Source organism: Panthera uncia (genome assembly GCF_023721935.1).
Source record: "Panthera uncia isolate 11264 chromosome A3 unlocalized genomic scaffold, Puncia_PCG_1.0 HiC_scaffold_11, whole genome shotgun sequence".
NCBI lineage: Eukaryota > Metazoa > Chordata > Mammalia > Carnivora > Felidae > Panthera > Panthera uncia.
In genome coordinates this window covers 25,955,416-25,972,121 of record NW_026057578.1, presented here as the reverse complement: position 1 = coordinate 25,972,121, position 16,706 = coordinate 25,955,416, and the positions used below count along the sequence as shown (strand labels likewise).

General features: G+C 50.9%; 1 protein-coding gene across 3 annotated transcripts in view; it reads left to right on the top strand.

The window, feature by feature from the left end:
• Positions 1–16,332, top strand: part of TM9SF4 (transmembrane 9 superfamily member 4) — a 53,522-nt gene extending 37,190 nt beyond the window's left edge. For 2 of the 3 annotated variants that reach the window (XM_049650021.1, XM_049650018.1), the window contains exons 10-19: positions 2,344–2,476; positions 3,533–3,614; positions 3,710–3,785; positions 6,660–6,743; positions 8,291–8,466; positions 8,981–9,044; positions 10,337–10,456; positions 11,306–11,395; positions 14,071–14,198; positions 14,369–16,332. In XM_049650021.1, the coding sequence (XP_049505978.1) occupies positions 2,344–2,476; positions 3,533–3,614; positions 3,710–3,785; positions 6,660–6,743; positions 8,291–8,466; positions 8,981–9,044; positions 10,337–10,456; positions 11,306–11,395; positions 14,071–14,198; positions 14,369–14,507 (1,092 nt within the window). In that variant the 3' untranslated portion in view covers positions 14,508–16,332. The remainder of the gene's footprint in view (positions 1–2,343; positions 2,477–3,532; positions 3,615–3,709; positions 3,786–6,659; positions 6,744–8,290; positions 8,467–8,980; positions 9,045–10,336; positions 10,457–11,305; positions 11,396–14,070; positions 14,199–14,368) is intronic. The other variant, XM_049650020.1, reaches the window with a different exon arrangement.
• Positions 16,333–16,706: the final 374 nt, after the last annotated feature.

The following is a 16,706-nucleotide window of genomic DNA, read 5'->3' as shown; positions in this document are numbered from 1 at the left end:
TGTGTGTGTGTGTGTGTGTGTGTGTGTGTGTGTGTGTGTGTGAGAGATAGAGTAGTTTCAAAGGGAAAATAAATGTTTAATCCCAAAATGATGGGGATAGGCTTTCTGATTTCCAAGCACAAAAGGATTGGGAGAAATCACAGAAAGAAAACTTAATGGATATGACATTAAAAATCTAAAAACTGGGGGCACCTGCCTGGCTCAGTTGGTAGAGCATGCAACTCTTAATCTCAGGGCCGTGAATTCAAGCCTCGCATTTGCTGTGGAGCCTACTTAAAACAAAAAATCTAAAAACTGTTCTGCATGTCAGAATACATACACACACAAAACAGAAAAGTGGGAGACAGTATTTGCAACAAACTTGAAAAAAGATGATACAGTTAAAAGAATTAAAAAGCCCCAGAATTTCTAATGTGAGAAGGAACAAAAAATGTATAGACTATACATGGCTAGTAAACTTGCGAATACCCATTTTTACCTCAGGGATAACCGCCCTCCCCCACCCCCAAACACAGAGTCCAACAATAATGAGAAGACAGTGGGACACTTGGGTGGCTCGGGTGGTTAAGCATCCAACTTCGGCTTGGGTCATTATCTCACAGTTTGTGAGTTTAAGCCTCTCATCGGGCTCTGTGCTGACAGCTCAGAGCCTGGAGTCTGTTTCAAATTCTTTGTCTCCCTGTCTCTGTCTTCCCCTCCCCCTACTTGTGCTCGGTTGCTCTCTTTAAAGAATAAATAAACATTAAAAAAAAAAAGTTTGGACCTTCAAATCAGCTCAAGTGTTTTTTAGTATAATACTTACCATTGGCATGGTTGACCTGAGCTAAACACTTTTGCACACCACCCAAGCAAGTATAAATTGGTAGTTTTCTGAAAAGTAACTAATCAGTCTATATACCATGAGCTATAAAATGATTTGCTTGCTTTGACCCAGTAATTCTTCTAGAATTTTCCTAAGGAAAACAAAAACACAAAGGCTTGGGCTAGAAATATTTATTATAGCTATATTTATAACTTGAATAAACTGGATGTAGCCTGATATTCCATAATAATGGATTGGTTATGTTATGGTACAATTATACAATGAAAAATTGTGCAGACATTAAAATAGTAATGCACGGAATATTTATTGGAAATGATGAAATGCTCATGATCAAACATCAACTGAAAATAACAAAGTACGCAGTAAATACAGTATGATTCCAATTCCATTGTTTAAAAATTATATATACATATGCACATATACATATATAAAGGGCTAAAGGAAATGTATCAAAACAATGGCATTGTTTTATGTCTTTCTGGGTTTTTAAAAACTTTTGACTGTTTACTTATGAGTTTTATATCTTTTGTGTAGTCTTTCTGGATTTTTAAAAAATTTTCTACTTTCTGTCCATTTGAATATCATGCCATATGCCAAAAAAATATTTTTTCACTTTTTTATTACACAAGAACACATAATTTTTTTAAGTGTATTTTGTGAGTGAGAGACAGCATGCGCATATGCGAGCTGAGGAGGGAGGGAGGGAGAGAGGGAGAGAGAGAGAGAGAGAGAGAGAGAGAGAAAGAAAGAATGAGAGAGAGAATGAGAGAGAGAGAGAATGAGAATCCCAAGCAGGCTCTCTACATTATTAGCGCAGAGCCCGATGTGGGGCTCAACTCAATGAACTGTGAGATCATGACCTGAGCCGAAATCAAGAGTTGAATACTTAACCAACTGAGCCATTCAGGTGCCCCACACATACTACTTTTATAATCAGGTAAAAAAAGCTGGCGGTGGGGGGGTGGGGCACCTGGGTGTCTCAGTCGGTTAAGCATCCGACTTCGGCTCCAGTTATGATCTCACGGTTCATGGGTTCAAGCCCCGCATCAGGCTCTGTGTTGACAGCTCGGAGCCTAAAGCCTGCTTCGGATTCTGTGTCTCCCTCTCTCTCCCTGAAACCCCCACCCCCCGCTCACACTCTCTCTCTCTCAAAAATAAACATTAAAAAAAAGCTAAAAAAAAATTGCTTCTAAATCTCACAACCCAAAACCGCTCAGAGTTAACATTTCATCGTGTTGATGTTTAAATTATTTTTTCATGCCCCAGGCATGTGGAATTTGGAGAGGAGTTTTGCCTTTTATGTAGCTGTCAGCCTCATATTTGTGCCCTCCTTTTCCATGTGACAGTTCTCTGGGAAGCGCTGTTTCATTTGCTTACACCCCTGTCAGAGTGGAGGCTGGTTGATACCTGAGGGACCCTCAGCCCTAGTCAGGTGGCATGGGTCTTTGGGGATGGTCCCTGCAGGAGCTGCCTCCTCTGAAGCCCAGGAAGCAGCCTCATTCTCTTACCCTTTCCTGCAGGAAGACACCATGGAAGAGTCTGGGTGGAAGCTGGTTCATGGTGATGTCTTCAGGCCCCCCCAGTACCCCATGATCCTCAGCTCCCTCCTGGGCTCAGGCATTCAGCTCTTCTGTATGATCCTCATAGTCATCTGTGAGTGGGCCTGGTGGGGCTGGGTGTGGGGTCCTGTCACCAGAGGAGCACAGGCCTGAGTCTGAGAGAGGAGTGGCTTCCCTCCTGGAGAAGGGGGGCATGTCGGCAACACAGGGCCAGACAGAGTCAGCCATCCCAGAGGGAAGGCTGGGTCCTCTCAGCACCAGGCTCTGGTGGTTTGATGCCCCTCAGAGTTTTCCAGCACTATTGATAGCCTACCACGCCCACTCCATCAGTGAAGCCGCACATTAGTGCTGTGACATTGGCCTGTCTCTACAGTCAGGCCTTAGTGACTAACACAAGTCAGCAATGGCATTGGGAACGAAATCAGGTCTTTTCTCAGAGAACAGCCCAAAAAACCCTAATATATGGTAATTATAGACGGTTCTTAAGTCAGTCTGCCTAAATTTTTTTTTTCCATTTTAACTATTTTTTGACATATGACACTAGTGTAAGTTTAAGGTAGACAACACAACAACTTGATACGTGTATAGATTGTGAAATGATCACAACAGTACATTTTGTTAATGTTCATCACCCCACGTAGGTACATAATTTTTTTTCTTTGATGAGAACTTTTAAGATCTAATCTCTCAGCAACTGATCTGCCTAAATTTGTATCTCAGCCTCATGCCTTTGAGCTTTGTAACTTTGGATAAGTCACTTAACCTCTGCGAACGTGTTTTCTCATTTGAGAAATGGATAACCAGCCTCTACCTTGGAGGGCTGATAGGGCAGATTCAGTGAGCTGGTGTTCATAATGCTGTCTGTCAGCTCAGTGCCTGGCTGGTTGCAAGTGCTCTGTGGGCTGGAAGCCACAGTTAAGATGTGTCCAGCCAAGGCCCAGTGCCACTGTGCCCCTCTGCATCGCAGCTGAGACCGGTCTTCCCCTGCAGAGAGGAAGGGAGTATGCTGTCAGGAAGGCCAAAGGAGAAGGGAGCCTCATTTAGCCTCATCTGCCCTGGGCCCTGTGTGCTATCCTGGGATGGGGGCTGGGGCCTGGGACCATGGCCATCAGCCACCCTGACTCTCTCTCTTCCCCCACTCCCTCCACAGTCGTGGCCATGCTCGGGATGCTGTCGCCCTCCAGCCGGGGAGCTCTCATGACCACGGCCTGCTTCCTCTTCATGTTCATGGGGTAGGTGTGTCTGAGCAGGCTCTGGGGCTGGCATAGGCTGCCTGCCCTTCAGCCAGCAAATCCCATTGGTGTGGATCCCTCCCATTTCCCTGCAGGGTGTTTGGTGGATTTTCTGCTGGCCGTCTGTACCGCACTCTAAAAGGCCATCGGTGGAAGAAAGGAGCCTTCTGTGTAAGTGTCCTAACCTCCTGCCAGTGTTGATGTGGAGCCAAGAAGCTTCCTAGGCTCCTCAGCAGTGTAGGCAGTCTGTGGTGGGGGTTAGGACCAGAGGCAGAGCAGCAGAGTGGTAGAGGTGGGGGGGGGGGGGGGGGGGTACTCACCTGAGGGTCAGGAACACTGGGCTGTTGCCACAGGCACCTTGAGACCTCCAAGGGCCTTTTGCTGCATCTGTAAGAAGAGAGGATTGAATTGAGGTGATTTTTAGCTTACACTGTCTGATGGCTCAAACAAGAGAAGAAATAGAAAATTCAGAATAACAGAATTTGGGCACCAAGCCTAGGTGTTAAAGTTTAAGGCCAGAAACTGACCACCAGGGCTGCTGAGAGAACATCCTGTGCCATGGAGCAAAGACAAGTACCCGCCAGGGGTAAAAGAGGCCTGGCCATGGTGCTTCCAGCCTATCTTCTGGACTTTGTTGTCTCCATTTCCTCTTCGGGGAGAACAGGTCCTGCCCTTCTCTGTCCTCCTGGTGGTGAGGACAGTTCTTGGCAACAGAAAAGACCATAGAAACCCAGGAGGATGCCTGGGACTTGACCCTACCTCTCAGGGAGCCCTAAGCCCCCTCTCCCAGACAAGTGAGGCCCTCCAGGACCCAGGAACCCCCTGGTGCCAAACTCAGAGAAGCTTGTGGTCCCAGCTTTCTGAAACCCTTCCCTCCCTCCCTCCCTCCCTCCCTCCCTCCCTCCCTCTCTCTCTCTCTCTCTCTCTCTTTCTCTTTCTCTCTCTCTCTCTCTCTCTCTCTCTCTCTCTCTCGAAAGCCCCAGGGGAGCTCTAGCTGCAACACCCCTGGCACAAATTAAGCCCTCCCTGTAGAAGAGCTGTGAAGGGGACTGTTCTAGAAGGATCAAAGAAAGGTCCTAAATTCTTGATGCATTGAGTATTTTTCTCAGGCCACGGTGTGCCAAGAACTGAGGACCTATGGAGGCATGGAACCCAGCCCCACCTCCCCTGGTGCGGCTCTTCCTCCCACAGCACCCCCAGGACCTCCCTCAGCCAGCCCCACACCAAACCCAGCCTCTCTGCTCCGCACCTGGGCCTTGCGTCTGAAGGCACCATCATTCACCTGGACCCCCAGGCCAGACTGTTGCGTTGCTTCCCAGCCTCCTGCTCCCTCCTGCCCACCTCCTCTCGGGCAACAAGTGTTGAGAGTTTTCCTGCCAGACAGTCTGTGAATTCCCTCCCAGCTCCAGCTCTGGCTCTAGAACTCTTGCCCAGGTTTAGGATATCTTTGCCTCTCGCCCGGACCCTTGACTATCTTAGGCGCCCCTGGTGTCCCTGCAAGAGATGACCCTTCCCTGGGGCTCTGCCTCTGCCCACAGGTGAGCATGTGCTATGGCCCACAGCGGTACAGATACTCATCTGCCCTTCTCCAGCCTGTCTTCCCCTGTGCCCGGCCACACCACCCCCTCTCTCCTCCCACCTCATCCATAAGGTCTAGCTCCAGTGTCACCCTCTAGAAGCCTCCTCCTCCATTCTGACCTCTGTGTCCTCCTTGACACCCCAGAGGAACCTGGGCAGAGCCTCATGCCTACAAATAGTGCCATGGAGCTAGTTCTCCATTTACGGGTCTGTCTGCCTCGCTGGAACCTTCCTGTTCTCACCCCTGGTACCTAGCACAGTGCCCATTCTGTAAATTTCGGCCAGGAGGGCAGATGAATGCCCTGCTGCACAGTGGTATGAAGCAGGAACACGCAACAAGGGAGGAAATGGCATTTGAAGTGGGCCTTGAGGAAGGTTTCAGGTGGGCGGAAGCAGCCAGCAGGGTGGTCTGGGGTTCTGGAATCTCCTAGTTCCCAGTCCTGGCTCTGTCCTTTCTCTTTCCCCATCTCCGGTGGGGGATGGTTACACCTACCCCTCAGAGTTGTTGTGTGGATAGAGAAACTGCATGGAAGGCCCTTGGTACAGCATTAGCACTCAGGAGGCAGATACCCTGAGATAACTCTGCTTGCATAACAGCACAAGGGCAGTGACCTGTTGTGGAGGGCAGGGAAGTGGGGCTATGGGCCTAAGATGAAATTGGCATTGGAGGTTGAGTGCCGGATTGCAGGGGCCCTCAGGCAATGTGGTCAGTGGCCCTCCTGGGTGCTTGGGCGGCCACAGCAGTAAAGAAGGCTCCTGTAGGCCCAGGGCTTTGGTTCCGTTTGCCTGGGCCCCAGTCCAAGAGATCTGAATGGATGGTCTACAATGCAGTGGGTCAGGAGCTGGGACTCAGGTTACACTGCTTGTGTTTGAGCCTCTGATCCACCCTTAGCTGTGTGGAGTCAGGGTGTGTATTTAACATTGCTGGGCCTCAGTGCCCTCTTCTTTAAAAAGGGTAATGCTAATTATCCATCGAGGCAGGCATGTAGTGAGTAGGTGAGAGGATGTGTTGTGAGGCCAGCACCCACTGCCCCTAAGATTCAAAGCTTATCCACCACTCTAGGCTGTTTGGGTGAGGCCCAGACATAGGTGTTTTATAAAAGTTTTATTCGTTAATTCCTAGGGAGTTGCATTCATTGCAACTAGGGAGCTGCCATTCCTGTTCAGCAAATGTGTATTGAGCAGCTACTGTGTTCTAAGGATTGGGAGCAGCTCAGTGGGCAGGGGGAGCTCCTGAGGAGCTTCCAGTCTCGGGGATAGGCAGACATTGACCAGGTAACAATACATATTCACAGACTGGGATGAGGGCAGGGGAAGGGCAGTTGAGGGAATGTTTTCTGGAAGGAATGGTCCTTGAGCTGAGTCCTGAGGGACAAGGAGGGTTGAGGGCCTCTAGTCTGGGGACCCCACTGGAACGGGTGGCAGCTCCCTAGTTGCAACCCCCAACTTGGTCTCCCTTGCTTCCAGACGGCAACGCTGTACCCTGGTGTGGTTTTTGGCATCTGCTTCGTTTTGAATTGCTTCATCTGGGGAAAGCACTCATCAGGAGCAGTAAGTAAGGGAGGGCCGGCTATGCTCGGTCCCACTCCCACAGGTCACTTCCTGCTGTTCCCTTCCCTTTTCTGAGTCCCCAGCATTCTGTTCCCAGTCTCGGGGGCTGTGGACAAGCTGGGGTTTCCCCAGCCCTGCCCGTCCGGCTGCCCATACTCCAGCCCTGGCCTTCTTGTGGGCTCTTGCAGACAGCTGGCCAGAGCTCACTTCTCTAAAGGGAGATTTCCACAGTCCAGGGGCCAGCTGGGGAATCTCCCGTTGCCTCGGCCAAGGAAACGTTGCCTGCTGTGGGTTTATTAGGTCAGTATCCCAAACAAGGCTCTCTGCCTGTCCCTGTCCCGCAACACCAGCTCCCGCGGGTTGTCCTGCCCTCAGAGCGGGGACCCTGCCAGCCCCGGCCATTGGTAGTAACTTGTGCGGGACTCATGGAGTAGGATTGCAGACTCAGCTGGGGGTGGGTTTTGATCCTGTGGCAGGATTGCAGTGGAGGGGGAGGGCAGGCATTTGCCATCCTGGCCTCAGTGGCGAGAGCCGCCTCCCCTCCACCTGCAGGTGCCCATTGATCAGAGGTCCTTGGGTGAGGCTGGGAGTCCGGGGTGCCCACGGTGGACTGGCTTCTCTGCAGCGGTTGGGGAAGCCGCCCTCAGGAAAGACAGAGTCATGTTCATCCTCTCACTTCCTCTTTTATACCTGTGTTCCTTCTCTCTTTCAACATTTTCCTCCTAGTTAGTTACCAACTGCTCATTATAAATACTCATTGTAGAAATTTTGGAAAGTACAGAGAAGTTGTAGTATATTTTTGCAGTCTTTTCAGCTATATTTAAAATAGAATGATATAACTTTAAAATTGCAATGTAACAGCAGGCATTTATATTGTGCTTACATTGGAATAAGTACTGTTCTCAACACTTTGTATATATTAATTCACTTCTTCCAGTTTGCATGACTCTTGTAACAACATAATACTGTGTAGAACAGGATAAAGAAAAAAATGAAAAATCACTTATAATCCCTACATCCCATCTGAGGAAGTACTGTCAACTTTTCAGCATAGGCCTCTGTAGGCACATATACATATAAATACTGGGATGTTTCTATTAAAATGGAGTCCTATACATACAGTTTTATAACCTGCTTTTTTGGCTTCATAGTGTATTATGGTGTTTCATTTTAACAAAATTGGGAACACACAATTTTTGCACTTTTGTTTTTTCCCTTTTGTCTTCGGTTAACTACCATGTAATTCTTCATCCTGGCCTCTTCACCACCCCATTATGTTCTTGCTTCCTGCCTCCTCCCTGGATGACAAGCCCCTCTGGGATGCCGGGGCTCCTTCTTTAAGGTCCTCAAGCTGCCCTCCATGTTTCCTCAGGGCTGGATCAGCCCCAGGAGGTTCTGGCCAGGAGCCTTGTGGGGGATGTGTCTGCAGGATCTTCTCGGTCGTAGTGGCCTTCCTTCCGTGGGACCCATTAGGTCCCCCTCCTCCCTGCATAGCCCCTGGCCTGAGCTTTAGGGCCTTGTGGGGCCTCACGGTGCTGTGCCCGCAGGTACCCTTCCCCACCATGGTGGCCCTGCTGTGCATGTGGTTCGGGATCTCCCTGCCCCTTGTCTACCTGGGCTACTACTTCGGCTTCCGCAAGCAGCCATATGACAACCCTGTGCGCACCAACCAGATTCCCCGGCAGATCCCCGAACAGCGGTGGTACATGAACCGATTTGTTGGGTGAGTCTCTGGCAGGGGTGAGCCCAGGGAATTCTAGAGTGGGCAAGGCGGACACTGCCCTGAGCCATTTCCTTAGAACGTAGAACAGGGTACCCTCCCCTGGGATGTTGTGCCTGGTATTTTGCAGCTCCAACAGGCTCTCGTAGACTTCGTGAAAGCTTAACTCGATGCCACATTAAGGAGACCAAGTTGTAACCAGACTTGGTGTTGGCCTAAGAACCCCCAGGATAGGGAAGGGAGGGATGGAAAAGTGCAGATGAGACAGGGGAAGACCATCACTTAGATCTAGGCAAGTTATGCCACCTCTCTGTACCTCACTTTCCCCATCTATAAAATGAGGAGATTGATGCCCAGCTTGCCTCTCTCTCAGGAGGCTGTCATGGTCCAAAAAGTATGCCAGAGAATTAGAACCACCACACCTGTGTGAGCACCATCCCTCATGCTACCTGGGAGGAGCCTGGATGCCCAGTGGCCCGGCTCTCCTAGCGGTGTTAACCCTCCCCTTCTACCGTAGCATTCTCATGGCTGGGATCCTGCCCTTCGGCGCCATGTTCATCGAGCTCTTCTTCATTTTCAGTGTGAGTACTGCTTCTCCCCGGGGCTAGGTCAGCCCCAAGAGGTTGGTAGGGTGCTCCCCCGCCCCTCCACACACAACCTTCACCCCTACTAGCCTCGTCCCTGTCCCTCCACTTATGTGCTCTGCCTCTTACCACCTGAGAGATTTCAGACAGGCCCATTTATGCTCTCAGGGTGTCCACTCCTGCCCCTCAGATGGCTTGGAAGGATAAATGAGATAGGCCATTGTATATGGGGTCTGGTGTGTGGGAAGTGCTCAGTAAATAGAAGCTGTGTCAGTAATATGGCAGCCAGTCTCCACCATGACTAACATCATGGCATCTGATTTGATTTCCAGGTCCCTATACATCTTTTTACCTGTTATACTCTGAACTCTCAGGAAAGCGGGGGGAGTGATTCCTAATTCTCAGGATTGTTGTGAGGCTAGAATGTGACAATGTCTATAAAAGGCACAGGGCTTGGCACTCAAGCAGAGCTTGTTAAGTAGTAGCTGTTGGAATGATGTGACTCCTGCCCAGGCTTGCCAAGATGGAAGTTGGCAGAAGGGCTCTTTAGAGCCATCTGCACCTGGCTGAGCCAGCTCGGCACTCTGCACCTAGAGTGCCTTGCACCAAATCTATACTGGGCCAGCATCCGCTGCCCTGGAGTGGTCCAGCCCCTCCCTGCTGATATACTGGCCCAGCATCTGCTGCTCTGGAATGGTCCAGCCCCTCCCTGCTGAGACCCCCTTGCCCACCTAGCCCTGCCTAGGAAAAGGGTCAGAGGATGGGTTGGCTGCCCCCCAGAGGGGGTACCTTACTCTTTTTGTGTGACCCTGGGCCAATTGCCAGCCTCTCTGAGCCTTGGCTTCCTCATCCATGAATGGCCACACTTTCATAGGCTTATATCTGGAGATGCACATAAAGCATGTAGCACCTTGTCTGGCACACAGTAGGCTGCCCGTAAGTGGTGGTGGCTGCTGTGTAATTTTGATTTGGGTGGGATTCATTATTTTCCACAAGTTGTCAAGTTCAGGCTGGGGCCCACCCATTGCAGGATCAGCCATGCCGCAGCTCCTCCCTGAGAACAGCCTGGCTCCCCCTGTGCTCCAGAGAGGAAGGGCCAGTCAGACCCCACATGCGAGGCCTACAGGCCCCAGTGGTATCATGATGGTGTCTCCATTCCTGTCCTGATGGCAGGTGGTGTGCCGGTTGGAACTGAGGGGTGGCTTTTCGAGAACAGGCAGCATGTGCCAAGGGAAGGGGTCGCTGGGTGGAGGCAGGCTAGCTGAAGGCCAGCTGTGATGTGTCCACAGGCAATCTGGGAGAATCAGTTCTATTACCTTTTTGGCTTCCTGTTCCTTGTCTTCATCATCCTGGTGGTGTCGTGTTCACAAATCAGCATCGTCATGGTGTACTTCCAGCTCTGTGCAGAGGTGAGGGGAATGGGGCCAAGAGTTGGGGGTGAGGAAAGCTGGGTCTGGACTGGATGGGTCATGAAGCTGTCTGGGTTTCCCATGTGGGCCCCCCTCCTCTGGCTATGAGGTCTTAGGCAAGTACATCACTTCACTTAGCTGAACCCCCATTTATTCAGCTGTAGACTGGATTTAAGAATCCCTACCTCACAGCATAGTCACATGGAGTAGTTACTGCGACTTGCAGAAGGACACTTAGATTTGTCAGTACAGAGTCCACTCCAGTAGTGGTTTCTCCAGTAGCTGAGGCAGATGGGACGACCTTCCCTCCCTCTGCAGACTAGCTCTTGGTGGAGCCCCTTGGGAAGGGCTCTGGGACAAACAGCCTGAGCTGAATTCCTGGCTCCTGCATTAGAAGCCCTGGTTGGACAGTTGGTTAACCTCTCTGTGTCTTCTGTTCCTCATCATGTGACAGGATAGCAAGAGGGCCTGACTCAGCTACTACAAGGAGTAGATGAGCTGATTCATGTATAACACTTAGAATGGTGTCTGGCCTGCAGCGAGCATTTGCTCAAGAAATGTTAGTTGTTGTTACTACTGCTCTTTTGCTGTGGTCCTTGTTGATTTTTTTTTTTTTAATTGAGGTATCACGTATGCAGAATAAAGTTCACCAATTTTAGTCTACAGTTCAGTGAATTTTTAGAAATGCATATGGTTGTGTAACCATGATCACAGTCAAGACAGAAAACATTCCCATGACCCCAAATATCACTGTTCTTATCTAGGGTCTTTAGCCCCTCAGGCAACCATGAAACTTGGGGAAGAGAGATTGTGCCTAGAGACAATAACTCTGCTCTGTTTCCTCCTCAGGATTACCGCTGGTGGTGGAGGAATTTCCTAGTCTCCGGGGGATCTGCGTTCTACGTCCTTGTCTATGCCATCTTTTATTTTGTTAACAAGGTACTGCCCTGTGTGAGGGAGCCCCCAGCCCTTTCAGGGCAGGTTGGTGGAGACGAGGGTGCTGGGGGAACACCCAAGTGTCTGAGTCTTTCCCACCAACAGTGGGAAGAACCAAAGTCATTGTGTTCTAGAACATGCTGCCTTTTAGGACAGAGAGAATCTGTGTTCTGTGTGTTTGGGAGACAAAAGCCTTCAGGATAAGTGGCACAATATTGCATGCGAAACCTGTGAGATACAGCCAAAGCAGAACTTAAAGGAAGTCTCTCACCTTACAGCACTGTTCACAGGAAATTGGAGACACTGATAATGAGGTACTCAGCTCAAACTAAGAAAGAAGTAGCAAGAACATGAAAGAACAAAGAAGGTAGATGAGAAGAGTTAATGAGGATAAAAGCAGAAAATTCCGAAATAGGCTTTGGCGCCCAAATTTAGGAACTCGGGTTCACCCAGTAGTGGCATGGAAGGACACAAGCAGATCCCCACTTGCCACAGTGGTTTTGGTAGGTCTGTGCATGACACATGAGCCAGATGGATGGGCCACTGAAAGGAGTTTGGGCTCACTGTGGTGGACCCCTCCCTTCCAAGGCTACCACCGAAGACGGTCTCACCCGCTGTGCCTCTCAGGTCTCCAAAATCCAAAAACAGGCAGAGTCCTCTCTGCTTGCAACCAGGGTGTCCTCCCAAACCAGAGTCACAGGTCAGTTGGTGGAGGCTTAGAACGCCCTTTGGCCAAATCGTCAGGTTGGAAAGAACTGTGTGGATCATCCTATGGTACTCCACCCCCGCTTCCGGTTTGCCGACTGTGCCCCTCTTTTCCAGAGATCCCAGCAAGTAACCATGTAGTTCAGGGGTCAGCAAACTAGTGCGTGCGCCAGTGAGCCTGTTTCTGTAAATAAAGTTTTATTGGAACACAGCCATGCTCGTTCACTTACGTATTGTCTATGGCTGCTTTCACACTATAGTGGCAGTGTTGAGTAGTTGTGACAGAGGCCACATGGCCTGCGAAACCTAAACTATGTATTATCTGGCTTTTGAAGAAAAAGCTTGCTGACCCCTGCTCTAGCACCTCCAGTGACAGAAGACATTCCCTCCTGGCATTCTCAGTCTCTTTGGTTAGCACCTCCTGTCATTATCAAAGTCTTCCTTGATTCACACTGGAATCCATCACCCTGTAACTTCCATCTTCAGGCCATCCTCTTATTCCTGGAATCATCCAGAAGAAATCTAATTTCCCTCCTCTATAGCCCGTATTCATCAGAACTTTTGAGCGGAAAGTGACCAAAACTCATTTCCAACTGGCTTAAGCAAAAAGAGAATGTATTGACTGGTGTAACTTGGGAAGTTTGAGAAGCTGGAGTTCTAGCTTCAGGCATGGTTAGATCCAGCATTTCAAATGGTGCTCCACATCCATTCCTCAGCTGTGTGTGTATTCTTGGCTTTAATCTGCATGCAGGATCTTGCCTCAAAGTGGAAAGATGCCAGTGGCAGCCCTAGAGCTAAAAGAACATCTTTCCTCTACCGTCAAGTTACCAGTCCCAGGGAAGATGCTCATTGGCCTGGGTTACATGCCATCCCTCACTGCTCCTCAGGTCCCATGGGATGGCGTCCTCTGATCGACCTGCTTAGGTTCTGTGTTAAAACTGACAGCCCCAGCAGGGCCACAGAGTAAAGGAGTGGGTACCCCAAAACACTGGGAAGATGGAAGATGGGAGACAGTGTTGGGCAAATGAAACCTAGCTACAGGGCCTCCTAGACTGCCCCGGGGTCATATCATGATCTCCTTGTCTTCTTCCCTGTGCCCCAGTCTTTCTTCTCTGCTCTAAAAACCTCCACCCCAGCCCCAGATCCTGTCTGTAAAATGACAGCCTTGGGCGGCCTGAATTCTAGGGGCCTTTCCAGCTTTGCCTATTTGCCTTGTACCTTTCCTGGTTTTGCCACTGGGTTTACCTACCACTGTCCTGTCCCCTACCTCCCTCACCCCATCTCCAGACACGAGAAAGTAGGAACCTGGGGAGGGTTAAGCCTGAAAACATGGCCTTCACCCCCCAGTTAGAGGATATACTGATTTCTTCCGAGCTCCTGGCATTTTGTGACCATGTGTCTGCCCATGAGCCCCAGCACAGGCCCCACTCAGGCCCTGGTGTGCCGAGTAGGTCTTGATACCAAGGTTCCAGATTAGCTCTGCCCACCCCAGCAAACACCACCACAAACAGGTCTCTGGCATCCCTGCCGGGCCCCTAAACTCTGCAGGAGAGTCCAGCGTGCTCCAAGATGAATTCCCTGTGAGATGTTAACAAAAGTGACAGAAGCATTCTTAGGAGGGAGGATTGTAGGCTGGCTTATGGTGGCTCCCCGCTCTTTAATCCTGTCTCCCACCACCTCCCGGCTGCTGCTCCAGCCATCCAGGATTGTTGCCATGCTGTTCTGGGGACTGTGGAGGGTGAAGAAGTGACACAGCTGTGGCCATTCCTAAGGCATGCTGGCCCTGGCTCCTCTCTCTCTCCTAATGAGCTCTCAGGCCCTTCTCCAGGAAGATTCCTACCCCTACCCGCCCGCCCCACCCCCCCACCCCCCGACCCCCCGCACAAGAAATGGCCTAGGATAGTGGAATTGGGCCTTGGACACCCCCAGCCCTCCAGCCCAAGGCTTACATTCTACCTCCTTCTGCTTCCTAGCTGTGGAACCATGGGTGCTGTTGGACCCCTCTGTCCCCCATCTGTGGCTGGTTAAAAACCTGCCATGGTGGTCATGAGCACTCAAGGCGGTACCCGGGCCCTGCTGCCGATGAAGGCTCGCCATGGCTGTGAGCTCCGCCTGCCCCTCCCTGCCGACTCAGAGCAAGCCCCTTCCCCTACCAGGCTTCCGCTTCACCACAAGATCAGTGAGAAGGTCGGGTGGGGGGCGGTGTCCAGGTTGGCCATGGCAGGCTGACACTAAGTGTCCACCCCTCTCTTCTCTCTCCACTCGCCCCAGCTGGACATCGTCGAGTTCATCCCCTCTCTCCTGTACTTTGGCTACACGGCCCTCATGGTCCTGTCCTTCTGGCTTCTCACGGGCACCATTGGCTTCTATGCAGCCTACATGTTTGTCCGCAAGATCTACGCTGCTGTGAAGATAGACTGATGGGGGTGGACCATGGCCAGGCCCACTCTGTCCACGGACAGGAAGCCACTCTGCGTGGGGAACTGCAGGCACGCAAATAAAATAACTCCTGCTCGTTTGGAATGTAACTCCTGGCACAGTGTTCCTGGATCCCGGGGCTGCGTGGGGGGCGGGAGGGCCTGTAGATAAATCTTGGACTTTTCTTCATCAATTTATTCCAGTTCTGTGGGGGATGAGGTTTTTGTGGGTGGTTTTTTCTTCAGTGCTACGAAAGTTCCCTCCAGCAGGAACTCTCAGACCTGTTTATTCAGGTTTATTTTTGGTTGGGGGTTTTTTCCTTAGTTTTTTTAACGTAAGGATCCAGGATGGATAAATCACCAAGACACTGGGTTTGGTCACTGTCTCCACCTCAGTTCCTCAGGCTGTTGGCCACCCCACAACTAACTGGAAGAGGAAACGCCTGGCCTTCTGGGGCTTCGGTGAGGTTTCCGAGCCTCTCACGGCCCATCCTCACCTCTGATGCCGCGACAAAGCCCAGCTCTAGCCCGGACGTGCATCCTCAGTGCCGACCAGCCTCTACCAGCCCTCTCCCTCACTCTTCTCTCCCCCCAACCTCCTCCCAGGGCTGCCCAAAGCAGGGCTTCCAGCCAGGCCTCCAGGGTGACCAAGTCTTATTGCTACAAGAAAAACCCCGGGAAGTACTTGGGGCCAAGTGCCCCAGGACAGCAGGACTCACCCCTGCTCGGAGCAGCGGGAGTTTGCTGGACCAGAGAAGAGACTTGCAGTGAACTGTGTGTGCCAAGAAACCCTGGATCCAGGGCCAAGCATTTACAGAGTCAAGCCAAGCATCCACGTGTCTGTCTGGGACAAGGGTCCTCACCCCTCAGGATTGCTCCCCAGTTCTTTCCCCGGGGGGTTGCTGCTCTTTGCGAAGTGTGCTGGTGGCGGGCCCTCTCCACTCCCCCTACCAGCACAGAATAAGGCCGGGAGACCTCAGATGCCCTCCTTCAGGTGGCTGGGGAGAGAGGCGTTCTATCCCTGACATCCCCCAGCCTCAGTGCTCATGCTCAGCTCTTTCAGCCAGACCCATCCCCTCCGCCTCCACCTCCATCTCCTGTCTGTCTGATTCTTGCCTCCTTGGGTGACACCTGCTTGTGGGAAGGAAGACGGAAGGTCAGTTCTGTCAGTCTTTCCCCGATTCCCAGGAATAGGCAAAGAGCCAAGTTAGAAAGAGGGAGCTAGCTTTGCAAGCCTGGCTCCTCTGTCAGCACCCAACCCCCTGTGCACCCTGTGCATGTCCCAAACCAAACATTTGTTCTTAAGTTGCAAGAGGCCAAACCCACCCTGGGGTTAGTGTTTAAGTAACAGCCGCTCACCCTTGCATCAGCCCCTTTGGGACTCCCACCACAAGACAAAGCTCAGGATGCTGGCTAAGCTCGGAACACACCCCACCCCCATGACACCCTGCACCCCGACTCCAGGTTCTCCCAGCAGCCCCTACCAGCTCCACCAGTCAAACCAGTGGACTTCTCAACCTTGCTCACAGTGACTCCGTAGCGCCAAACGGTGTCCACCAAGAATCAGGTTGGAGAAAAGGGAACCCAAGCAGTAGAGAATGATAATGGAGGCTTTTGTTCATTCAAATCTCGGATTTTTTCCCTAAGAGATTCTCTTTTTTGGGGGTGGGGGGAATTAGGAAATGGACTCCTCATAAAAGGTTCAAACATCATCAATTTTTCTGACTTTTTTAATCATCATCATTATTATTTTTAATTAAAAGATGCCTGTATGCCTTTTTTTGGTCCGATTGTAAATAAATATGCCATTGACCTGTTGTCCTGTCTCTTGAATCTCTTCAAGGGGTTAGAAGCCTGAGGTGAGTCATCGTCCCTACATGGGTTGAGCTGAGTGGTTTCCCTCAAAGCTCAGTCTCATGTCAGGCTTTTGGGAGCTCAGGCCCCTGTTGTTCCCCTGTGTGGTACAAGCCCATAGCGTTTCCCATTGGCTCGGTCCCTCCATCCTGAATCGCAGGCATCTGCCCTGGTCCCACAGGTAGGAAGTGGCAATCAAGTTTGAGCTTGGGTAGCAGTGAGACCTGGTTTTGGATTCCCAGCTCCAATATTTTACTGCCAACTCACTTCACCTCTCTGCCCTCTAAGACTCCTTCAAGTAGAAACATAGGTCAAACTGTCTTATGTCCCAAGGGGAA